Here is a 13,050-nt window from a genome sequence, read left to right as displayed (position 1 = left end):
ACCCAGCCTCCTCTTTTGCTGATTATAATGCTGAACTTAGAGGCTTGTTCTTTCCACAAAACATTGAATTGATTACCTGCTGCTTCCCCATTATTTTATTACATGCTTTTAAAAAATAAATGGTCATAGGTAGAAATGGCCCTTTGGCTTTTTTCAGGGTGATGGCTGGTATAATTTAAGTGTAGCACAGAGGAATTCTCCCAATTTCTTTGGTTAGAGAGGAAAGTGTGATTTCTGTTTGCAGAGTCAATGAAGATCCATTGCTTTCCTCTTTGTAGCCATGCTAAGATGAAAATAACTCATTTTTGAGTCACTCATAAACTGCCACAGAAATTATTTGATTATTCCATTTCCAGTATGGTCTTTTGCTTGTTTCTGGACCATGTCAAAGAAACACAGGGCTAAAACTGTGACTTAATTTGGAAAGGGCACAGGTCAAATTTGGTTCTACTCTTCCCTTAGGCACAGAAGACAGCTGGATGATCTTGGGCCATCCTTCCTTCTCAGCCCTATTCAGCCTCAGGCACTGTGACAAGTTGATAGATAAACAAAATCCCTTGTTGCCTCATGCATTGATAAGCTTCACTCTAAAAACAGAAATTAGGCAGAATAACAGCGACAAATATCAGTAAAGCGTACAACTTGCAAATTAGGCAGAAGTTCTATCAAAGAGTTGCCTTGAAGTGAGATGGGTGGCAAATAAATCAAACAAATAAATAAAATAAAGAGGTTGTTTGAGGGGTACATTATTTCTGAAGGCTTTCTATAAACCAACATTGTTTCTGAGAGTTTGGCCATCAAAAGCAAGAGTATAATAGTTATCATCTTGATTTACGATTTACACAGAGTGAAGAGTTGTGTTTTGCTGAGTGAATGTGCAGTTACATGTCATTCATTTGTACTTAACTTGTGCCCATAAGAATAATTAAAGCTGAGGAAATGTCATTGTTCCTTTTTGTCTTCCAGAACAGGTTTTCAACCTTGTTGGAAGTGAACACCAAAGGCTTTGAATCCCCTTACCACTTTTCCTTTACATCTCATTTTAGCACTTCATTTTGATTTTGTAGCCTCCAGAAATATAGTTTTATGCATACAAATGATATCAAGTTAATGCCAACAACATATTGTACAGCTTTTCCTGCACCTCTGGATAAATATAACATTATAGTGTTTTGTTATGTGTGAATGTGCATTTAAAAAAAAACTACTCTGATCTCTGACACCTGTCATCCCCACAAATTTGAACCACTGTCCTCAGGAGTGAAAGATCTAATTAACACACAGGCTGTGGTGTGATGACAATAGCTTGCTTTCACAGTATTTTGAGTAGTACCATAGTTCTTTCAATTCACAGTTAAAGCCTGAAAGGGGTAGTTTTTTACATGAATAACAAGGATTTTGTATTTTTTTTCCTTTGTGAAAATACCAAGATTCCTTTTAATTTTTTTAAAACATGGCAAAATAGTTGAATTATATAAAGGCAAATAATGTATATTTAAATCTAGTCTGCAGAGAATTCTATCTTTGTATAAAGCCAAATGTCTCTTGAGTTCTTTGATAGGGAATGTATGATATTTGAAAAAAATCAAGAATTTTTCTGTCCTAGCTGTAATCCAAATTATATAAATAGACATGGCCAAGGGGACCATATATATTAAAATGCTTTAAACTACATATTAAGAGCAACAGTTCTCTGTCTAGTATGCAAATTGTATGCTTTACCTTTTAAATAGCATTCATCTTGCTCATAATAATAAATGGATCAGTATTGGCAGTGCAATAATTAAAAACAAGAGGCTGATTGTCTTGATTAATTCATTTTTATGAAGCTCCATAGATATCATTTATTTCAATAAGAATTTAGATAATTCTATTTTATATAAACACATGATAAAATTCTGTAATACTTCTTTTGTATTCTTTTTTTTTTATTGAAAATTTTTTAAGAGTTTTACAAATAACAACAAACAAAGCAACCCTCACCCAATCCCTCCCAAACCACCCCCTCCCCCCCCCGAACTTCCCATAACTGAATATAGGCTTATTTAAAATTTTAAAAAACCTAAACAAATTTTAACAACTTATAAAATAATTAATAATAAAATATAAATGGCATAAACATTAAAAAAAGAAGTACTTAAAAAGAAAGAAAAAAAAGAAGAAAGAAAGAAAGAAGAAGAAAAATAGGAAAAAGAAAAAAAAGAAAGAAAAAGAAAAAAGAGAAAACAATCTATAAAATATCAAACATTTTTATACAAGTTATAAAAAAGCTAAATGATATTTTTTATATCCAATTTATATTGTATAAAATTTATCCATTTTTCCCATACAACAAAAAATTTCTCTTGTGATTGCTCCTTTAAAAAAGCCGAAATCTTTGCCATTTCCGCCAAATAAGAAACTTTAAAAAACCACTCCTGCAAAGTAGGCAAAGATTCCTTCTTCCAATATTGCCCTACTAGCAGCCTTGCAGCTGTAATCAAATTTAACATCAATATAACCTCCTTAGCATCACAATCAGTAACAATACCTAACAAAAATAATTGCGGGGTAAATTTTACCCTCCTTCTAAAAATTCTCTGAATATTCCACCATATCTTAATCCAAAAAGCTTTTATGTTTTTACACGACCACCAAATAGGTAGCGTCCAAACAACCACATCTCCAACATTTAGGCTGTAGATCAGGGTACATAATAGACATTTTTTGTGGATCAAGGTGACATCTATAAAACATTTTGTAAAAATTCTCCCTTAAGTTCTGGGCTTGTGTGAATTTAACATTCCTCACCCAAATAATTTCCCAGGTATCCAGTGGGATTGGTTCACCAAAATTTTGTGCCCATTTAATCATACAATCTTTGATTAATTGATTAAATTAATTTGATTAATTTGATTAATTCAGATTCTGAATCCAATTCCACTAGAACCCCGTAAACCCTCTTAATGTGAGTGTGTCTTTGATCCTTTACTTGTTTAACAAGGTTTTGATCTTCTCTAAGCCAGCCCAAATTACAATCCGTCTTCCATCTGTCCACTATTTGTCTATATTGAAACCATGAATAGATAATATTTTCATGTACTAAATCTTCCAAAGATTTTAACTGCCAGTTTTGACCATCCCATCTAAGTAGTTGTGTATAAGAAACCCTATCCATTTTAACTCCTCTCCTTATCCCTTCTATCGCATGCCAAGGTATGGCCCATAAAGGTATTTTAAAATCACTCTTATAATACTTCCTCCAAACTCGAAGTAAAGAAATCCTTATAATATGTGATTTAAAAACTCGATCCACTTTTTTATTAAAAATTAAATAGGCATGCCATCCAAAAAGTAAATCCCAACCCTCCAGATGGAGTATTTCTACATTTGTTAAATTTACCCAATCACTAATCAATGTTAAAACCACAGCATCATAATATAATTTCAAATTCGGTACCTTGAGTCCACCTCTCTCACGAAAATCTTGCATAATTTTAAGCTTTACCCTTGGTTTTTTCCCTGCCTAAATAAATTTATTAATGCCTTTCTGCCATTCATTTAAGTTAAGCTCATTCTTTAAAATAGGTAACATTTGAAACAAAAAAAGAAATTTTGGTAGGACATTCATTTTAATCACTGCAATTCTACCCATAAGAGATAACTGTAACTTATCCCAATTTTTCAAATCCTTCTGTACCCTGATCCACAACTTTTCATAATTATTCTTATACAATTTTGCATTAGAAACAGATAATGTAACCCCCAGATATTTTACCTTATCAACAACTTCAAAATCTGTTAAATTAACCAAGATCTGTTTATCACGATTAATCATGTTTTTAGGTAATATTTTAGTCTTATTATTATTAATTTTGAAACCCGAAACACAACCATATTGATGAATCAATTGTAATAACTTTACTACAGAGTAAGTAGGTTGAGACAGAGTAACCACCAAATCATCTGCAAAAGCTTTTAACTTATATTCTTTTTTGTTAACTTCTATTCCTTTTATTTCTTGCGACTCCCGAATTTTGATCAACAAAATTTCCAATGTTAAAACGAACAATAACGGAGATAATGGACATCCCTGTCTTGTACCTTTTTCTATTGTAAAAACCTCTGACAAACCCCCATTAACAATAAGTTAAGCAGTCTGTTTTTTATATATGGCACATAAGGCTTGTGATATTTTTTCTCCAAAATTCATCTCTTTAATTAAACTTAACATAAACTGCCAATTCAGTTGGTCAAAGGCTTTTTCAGCATCTAAAAATATCAGCCCTGCAGAGATTTGGTTGTTCTTATCTAAATATTCTAATAAATTAATAATTTGTCTAACATTATTTTTCATATACCTTCCAGTTATAAAACCCGATTGATCCTTATGTATAAGCTGCTGCAGAACCCCCATAAACCTATTAGCTAAAATTTTTGCAAAAGTTTTATAATCCACATTTAAGAGAGATATAGGCCTATAATTCTTAGGTAAAGTGAGATCTTGATCCTCTTTTGGAATCAAAGATATAAAAGCACTGCGCCATGACGGAGGAATCTCTAAACCCTGTAATATATTATTAAAAAGCTCACGTAAAGGTTGAGTCATCTCTTCTACTAAGGTTTTATAATAAATAGATGTCAAACCATCCGTACCCGGCGCTTTACCTAGTTTTAATTGCTTAATGGCTGTCACAATTTCCTCATTAGTAATTAAACCATTAATTTCTTGTTTCTGATCTTCTGTTAGTTTAGGAAAATTGGCCTTACTTAAGTAATTATTTATATCTATAGTTTGTACATTAGTGCTCTTCTATAATTTCTGATAATAATCTAAAAAAGATTTCTTAATCAATTCTTTCTGATAAACCAATTTACCATTATAATTTATTTTGTCTATAATTCTCTGTCTCTGTTTCTTTCTTAACTGATAGGCCAACCATCTCCCTGGTTTATTAGCATTACAAAATGTATTTTGTTTCATAAACATTAAGTTAGTTGCAGCTTGGCCAGCCATCAACATATTAAATTGTGTTTTTAACAATTTTATAGCTTCTTTAACCTTTTCATCTGAGGGGTTTGAAATCAAAGACTTCTCTTTTAGTTTAATCTCATCTTCCAATTCTTTACGTTTCTGAGTCTGCTTTTGTCTATGAACATTATTCATTTTTATCAAAATGCCACGCATAAAGGCTTTACCTGCATCCCATACCATTGACATTGATGTTCCCTTATACATATTTAAAGCAAAATAATCCTTTAAGCATTCCTTTAATTTTTGAACATTTTTTTCTTGTTTAAATAAATTCTCATTCACCCTCCAAGATCTCCTCTCCTCTTTTTCAGCAGCCAATTCCATCCAGACTGGACTGTGATCCGTCAATGACCTAGGACAAATTATAACATTCTTCACCCTATTATATAAATCAGTTGTAATCAAGAAGAAATCAATACTTGAAAAAGATTGGTGTCTATCTGAAAAAAAGGTGAAATCTCTTTCCTCTTGATTACGTTCACGCCAATAGTCTCTCAACTACCAGTCCTCTTTCAAATCAAAAAAGGCTTTAGGTAATTTAGCCTGTTTAAAAAAAGTAGAAGAACCTTTTTTGTCCTTTTGTGTATCTAAAACACCATTCCAGTCTCCCATTAATATCACAGACCTATAGTCCAACAAAATTATTTTCTGATGTAACAACCTATAAAATTGTTCCTGTTGCTGGTTTGGTGCGTACAATCCCACTATAAGTATTTTCTTACCATATAGGCCAAGTTCAATCATAACATATCTTCCTTGAGAATCTGATTCTACCAGACAAGCTGATAGACTTTGCTTGACATAAATAACCACACCCCCTTTTTTCCCAGGGGCAGGAGATACAAAATGAGATCCCAAGCGAGCATTAATTAAATATTTTTGATCTTTAGGTAAAATATGAGTTTCCTGCAAGCAAATAATATCATTATTATGTTGCTTTAAATAATGAAAGATTTTCTTTCTTTTCTGCGGGGAATTGAGACCGTTAGCATTCCAGGTCAGGAACTTTGCCATCTCCCTCAACCAGGAGCCTGGAGAAGACTGCCTGAAGATCTGCCACTGAAGACTGTATTGCAGAACTCTTGGGTCTTGCTCCTCCCACCGGCATCGAAGCACTCTCATGAGAAGATTCTTTAGCTTCTTTCTTCTGTTGTTCCTTTTCCTTACGTTTATGTGCTGCACGGGTCATTCTCTGCTCTTTGACCTCTGCTTGACGCAGCCATTCCACCTGTCCAACAGCCATCAAACCTAATCCTTCAGACTGCTGTTCCACCTCTTTGCCACTCAAAGCTTTCTGAGTCATAGAAGAAGATGAGCCTGCTCCCAGGACCGAGTTATAAAACTCTTTTGCTTTAGTAACAGTGTTAAGTCTGTAACGTGTCCCTGCATGGCTCAAAACAATACCCATCGGAATCTCCCATCTGAATGGCATCAATCTTGTTTTAAGTTCGTTGGTTAAAAAAGCAAAGTCTTTTCTACTTCTTAAAATTTTAGATGGGATTTCCTTTAAAATGATGACATCTTGGGCAGCAATCTGGAACCTCTTGTTGTAAAAAGCTTGTATAATCTCATTACGCAGAGACCTCTTAGCGAAGTAAATCACCACATCTCTTGGCAGATTCTTTTGTTTCGCAATCCAGGAGTTAACTCTGTAAATTTTTTCCACTTCTCTACATAATTCATCTTTATCTGTATTCAAAACGACAGCTAAATCATTAATCACCATCTCCATCAGATCTTGATTCATATCTTCTTTAAGACCCCTAATTCTCAAAGCATATTCCATTTGTCTATACTGAGACATAAGAATATCATCTTGTGAGGTTTCCATCTTTTTTTCCATATTTTGGAATTTGTACTCAAGGAAATCTACTTTCTCTGCAACTTCTTCCACTCTGGAGTCCAACTTCACGACCACAGAAGCCAATCCAGATAAAGCTGAGACTATATCTTGCCTCAGAATAGTATTATTCTGCACTAAAAGCTCCTTCATTTCCTTCTTCATTTCCTCTTTGCATTCAGACTTGCTCTGTTCAAGAAGTTGCTTCATTTCCTCCCTGATTTGAGACACAGCATTTCCCATTATATCTTTAATATCTTGTGTAGACAAGCCTGGGGGGGGAAGGAGAAGATGGAGGTGTAACCTTAGGTTGCTGCACTGGTGGTGTTACTTTAAGTTGTTGTTGTACAGTTGCAATTACAGGAGAAGAAACCACCTTAGAAACTATTGAAGCTGGTTGTCTCTTTGAAGCCATTTTTTTAGAAAATCTTGTTCTCTCTTTCTTCTTAAAAAGGAATACTAAAATCTTTAAAATTAAAAAAAGACCAGGGAGAGTGCCAAAAAAGAAAAACTTCCAAAGCACTTTAAAAGAAAAAAGAAAAAGAAACTTAAAAGAGAGAAAAAACAATGCTAAGCATACGTTTCATTTAGTCCGTCTTTTCTTTCCAGAGATAGAAAAAAAAAACACTTTCAAAACGCCATTTTACTTTCACTCTCACTCTCCGCCCGAAAGAAAAAAAACAAAGAAAAAAGAATCAACATAAGCTAAAAAAGAAATAAGGAAAAATAAATCTCTAACTCTAAGTAAAATCCTTTAAACAGTTCTGTCCGCTTTAAAAAAACACTCACCAGAAAACTTTAAGCGCGGAGATGGTAGCGGCGTTTCACTTTGCTTCCAAAGAAACAAAGACAGCTGAGAGGCAGGGAAGGCACGAACTCCGAGGGAACACTCTTTCTACCCCCCCCAAAAGAAATCCAGGGGGGGTTAAGAGGTTCTACCTCTATTCGTGCAGTCTCTACCCCTTCCCTTCGCCCGGGAAGGGGATTTCGAGCCGCGGGCCAGCTGATGAACGCTGTGCTCCACAGATCTGACACCGTCTCAGGAGGACGGCTACAAAGTAGCCGCCATCACCGTCGCTGACCACCGGAAGTTCCCACTTCTTCTGTATTCTTATGTTGAGGTATATAGCTCTTGTGTCTGATTCCATATGCAGGTGGAAATAATACAAGAAGTTTTAACTTTCTGATCACCATTTAAGGTATAATCTCCATCTAATATAGAATCTTAGAATGTAAGGATATGAATTTGGAATCAAATCATTGCAAATCATTTGGAATCCACACAGCAGGATCAACTTTATTTCTGCATTCCTGACAGGTGCCTATGGAGCCACTGCTTAAATACAGTAAAGGAAATCCATCATTTCCCAAGGCAATCTATTCTGACTGTATTGTAGGAGATGATCAGGCTGAGCCCAAGGGAGGAGTGAAATTCGTCATCAATCATGAGTCCTTTTGCACCCACAAGTAATCTAAGTCTAGCCCATCTTGAATTCCTTCTACTCTTATCTGCCGCTAATTTCTCTTTGCCATTAGTAGTTCAGATTCTTGTAGAGATTTTGTTGTTGTTGTTAGTTGCAAAGTCATGTCCGACTCATTGCGACCTCATGGATAACGTTCCTCCAGGCCTTCCTATCCTCTACCATCTTCTGGAGTCCATTTAAGCTCACGCCTACTGCTTCAGTGACTCCATCCAGCCACCTCATTCTCTGTCGTCCCATTCTTCTATTGTCCTCAATCTTTCCCAGCATTAGGCTCTTCTCCAGTGAGTCCTTCCTTCTCATTAGGTGGCCAAAGTATTTGAGCTTCAACTTCAGGATCTGGCCTTCCAAAGAGCAGTCGGGGTTGATCTCTTCTAGGACTGACCGGTTTGAACACCTTGCAGTCCAGGGGACTCGCAGGAGTCTTCTCCAGCACCATAGTTCAAAGGCCTCAATTCTTTGGCACTCAGCCTTTCTTATAGTCCAACTTTCACATCCATACATTGCAACTGGGAAAACCATGGCCTTGACTATATGCACTTTTGTTGGCAGGGTGATGTCTCTGCTTTTTAGTATCCTGTCTAGATTTGCCATAGCTTTCCTCCCCAGGAGCAAGCATTTTTTAATTTCTTGGCTGCAGTCCCCATCTGAGGTGATCTTGGAGCCCAGGAAAATAAAACCTGTCACTACCTCCATTTCTTCCCCATCTATTTGCTAGGAATTGAGAGGGCCAGATGTCATGATTTTGGTTTTCTTAATGTTGAGTTTCAAGCCAACTTTTGCACTCTCCTTCTTCACCCGCATCAAGAGGCTTTTTAGTTCCTCTTCACTTTCTGCCATTAGAGTGGTAACTTGCAATAAATCTTTATACCCATTTGAACTGTCTGTATTTCCTGATTTTCCTGGAACTTGGCATATGTTAGGATATGGTCATCCAAAATTTGCTTCCTTATAATGTAAAGCTACTGCTTCTTGTTTTGTCTTCTGGAGCAAAGTTGAATAACTTCATCCCATCTTCTATATGATAGTCCTTCTAGTACTTGAAGAAATTTGTGATGTGTCTTTGTATTCTTCTCCAGACTAAATGCACCAAATATTTTCAACCAATCCTTCCTTACATCTTGGTTGCTTTCCTCTGGACTTTCTCCAGTTTGTCAGTTAAATGCCCAGAACTAGATGCAGTATGTATGTATGTATGTATGTATGCAGTACTTTTTTGTAAAAAAAAAAAAAAAAGGTGCCGGAACTCTGTTCTGGGCATTCTATGACAAAAAAAGCCCTCTTATCTATCTATCATCTATCTATCTATCTATCTATCTATCTATCTATCTATCCATCCATCCATCCATCCATCCATCCATCCATCCATCTATCTCTATTTAAGAAAATTTATATGGTCACTCAGTTCATTCTCAGTGATTCTTGGGATAAAACCCCAATAAAAAAACATAACCTCCACATGCGATCAAAGTATATTATATCCACTGTATTTCTATGGTTTCCTAATATGGTCACTTCATCAAAAAAGAAGATAATTCGTATCTATTAAATCCATGCTGGCATTTTCAGAGCAATGTATTCTTTTCTAAATGTTCACAAACTGACTATTTAGTAATCTGCTCCAGACTTCTGTTCAGAATCAAAATCAAACTAACTAGTCTATATCTACCCAGTTCTTTTCTTTTCCTCTTTATGAAGTCAGGAGCTAAATTTGCTTTCTCCAGTCCTGTAACTGTACTTCTTCTTCATAATTTTTGTCAAGGAATTTAATTCTGCCCTTGAGGAAGAAGTGGAAATTGGAGAAGAAAGTAGTTTCTCTGGCCTTGGAAAGAAAGTATGAGAATCACACTCAAAACACTCCCCCCCAATCTTGACTTTTTTGTCCTTAAAAATAGAACACTGAAGGATTTGGACAGACTTTTAAAGTTTTATTAATATCCTACAAGATTAATATTAATATCCTACAACAGTGGTGGCGAACCTATGGCATGCATGCCAGAAGCGGCACTCAGAGCCCTCTTTTTGGGCATGGGTGCCATCACCCAGCCCCGCCTCCCCCACGGCCCCCTCAACAGCAGCCCCCCTGGAGGAGAGTCGCCCCGAGTGTGGCCTGCGCAGAGCAGCATAGCCAAGGACATGGCAACTGGGCAGTGAGGACAAGACTCCGTCCTCATGCCCCATCACCGTAGTTGATGCTGTGGGGTGCGGGCAGAGGGCGTGGCTGTCATAGCGCTGCTGGGCCACCTGAGTGATCTGCGGCAGGCCATGGAGGTGATGGATGGCCCTGCGGGCAGGTGGGGCAGGGCGGGGGTGGAGCAGGGGCGGGGGACAGTTTTGGGGCACTCTATCTCTAAAAGGTTCACCATCACTGTCCTACAACAATAAAGTAGCTTTCCTGGAATACCAGTTTCTTGAACTGCCTTACCTCAAGGGCTGACTGTTTCTGAAAGATCACAGAATGGAGCTTCAAATTATATCTGCAAGCTTCTGCAAGAATCCTGGATGAAATTTATCTTGTCCCAATAATTAACACAAGATCATATGAGTCAGATGCGGCCTATCTTTTTTTGTGTTACATAAACACAATTTGGACACTCTACTTTGCCCCTGTCATGCCTTTATAATTTTGTCATCTTTTCAAACAGAAGATTCAGAAGATTTTTCTTTTACTTTGGACATAAATGAAAAAAAATGCACTTTTGCCTATTGTCGTTGCTTCTTTTCTTATGAATCCAGGTTTCTTCTGCAGTAGAGTTTGATTTTTTTCCTGCAGATATAAGCTATTTACATCTCCTTGAAGGGGATGGGGAGAAGATGGTGGTGAGGTGGCACCTCACTACAGACAGACTTCCTTGATGACTATACCTCTCTGTCTTTTTCTAAACATGCACATTTTAACTCTTAACTCAGTTGAAAGCCTTTTGTACATCCCCCAGTGATTTCTTGCATTGTCTCCTAATTATTTTTCTCAATAAAAAGGAGTTCAATTGCATTTCTTTTTGAGATGGTCACAATCATTTCACTTCAGGATGTCTGCCTTAGTACTTCCCTAAGTTTATTGAAATTTTTCTCCCTTAAAATTTGATAATGGCCCTATTTTCTTTCCTGTATGATAATAAAACCCAGATTAATGTAACCACTTTCTCCCAAGATTCTCACTGCATTTACCTTTTTAACCAACTCTTCTCTATTGATTTGTATCAGATCCAGAAGATCCCATCTCTTGTCCCTTCTTCAACTTTCTGAGAAATAAAATAGTTAGCAAGGCCACTGAGGAATTTGGGGGAACACTCAGTTTCATGTTGATTTTCTAATAGATATCCAAATAATTGAAATTTCCCACTGATGCTAAATCTCTAATTTCTGAGAGTCATATCTGCTTCAGGAGAGTTGTATCCAGATCATCTGCCTCACTTAACAGTATATATTATTTATTTATACTTGTTTATTTATGTATTTATTTAATGTGCCACTCTATTTACTAGAGTTAGAGTGACTTTGGATGGCAGACAGTAGTAATATTGCTATTTGCTATACCTTGCATTCTTATCCAAATATATGGTCAACAAATTTCTAAGGCACAAGGTCGGAGAGGGGAAAATCAAAGTATCTTTCTTTGAGTTTAATTTCTCTTTCTTTTTTTCCTTAATTTAAACTCTGTTATTGCAAACATCATTTTGTAATATAACATGAGCATTCCTGTAGTGAAATGTGTATGATGGGTGGAAAAGGCTATATTATTTCATACATGTGTATGTTTTGAATATCCTGTTTTCTTAATTGCTAAAATTATGCAAATGTTCTGCAATCCTAGTTGATTTAAGATGTTGGAGACAACATATTGCTATCCCATTGTCCTGTTAAAAATAAAATAAAATATTCAGAAAAGTCTGAACACAAGATTTTTGAAAATCAGAGATGCATGTCTCTTCCTCAATTACTGCCTACAGAATGGTGTACTAGTTCTCTTTTTTATTCTTGAATTTATAACATTTTTGTCATTTGCTGGGCAAGAATTCATTCAGCAACTAATGAATGTAGAGGTGGATTTTTCCTTCTCCATTTGATAGAGGTTTGCAATTTACTTCCTTTGTTTGTCACTAGCTTCATCTTGCCATTTTTCTCTTACATCGTTTGTTCCCTTCTCTTTCCTTTCTCTTTAAACTGCATTACATTTTTTTATTGAGGACCAAGATGAACTGGTCCCTGCATCATTGGACCCATTACATTTCCTAACAATTCCATTTACACCTTATTGTTTGTCTTATTGCTGGAAAATTCAGGTGATTCATCATGCCTGGGAAAGCACCTGATCCCATTTTCCTTGATATCGCAATCAGAATGTGACAGGAATACTGTAAGCATTGCCTTTCAACCTACATAACAGGCTAAGGTGATAAGTCTTCGGGGATTTTTAGCGTCTGATGTATTGATGAGTTCCATTTTTGTAATGCTTTTTTTCTTTTCTTTTCAACAGCCCACTGAGTGAGGAAAAAGGTTTGGACTTAATAAAAGAAGTTGCTGGTTTTCTGAAGCTCCAGATGACAGCATTTGCTGATATCAAGTATGTGCAGTAGAAATCTTTCTCTTAATTTTTCCTAAATTTCTACATCAACATTGGAATTTGTCCTGTGGTGTGACAGTCAAAAAAACAAACCAAGGCACAAACCCCTCAGTAATTCTATTGTCTTGAGATTGTCACATTAAAAATAATG

At 36.1% G+C, this 13,050-nt stretch overlaps 1 protein-coding gene across 1 annotated transcript in view; it reads left to right on the top strand.

The window, feature by feature from the left end:
• The window catches only part of PTPRN2 (protein tyrosine phosphatase receptor type N2), a gene marked incomplete at its 5' end in the record, with an annotated part of 573,168 nt that overhangs the window by 66,235 nt on the left and 493,883 nt on the right, over positions 1-13,050 (top strand). The window contains one exon of the mRNA XM_039345638.1: positions 12,813-12,899. Coding sequence (XP_039201572.1) covers positions 12,813-12,899 — 87 coding nt within the window. The remainder of the gene's footprint in view (positions 1-12,812; positions 12,900-13,050) is intronic.

This window comes from Crotalus tigris, unplaced genomic scaffold, assembly GCF_016545835.1.
Source record: "Crotalus tigris isolate CLP2741 ecotype Arizona unplaced genomic scaffold, ASM1654583v1 scf7180000017969.2108049, whole genome shotgun sequence".
Taxonomy (NCBI): Eukaryota; Metazoa; Chordata; class Lepidosauria; order Squamata; family Viperidae; genus Crotalus; species Crotalus tigris.
This window is presented reverse-complemented; position numbering and strand designations above follow the sequence as displayed.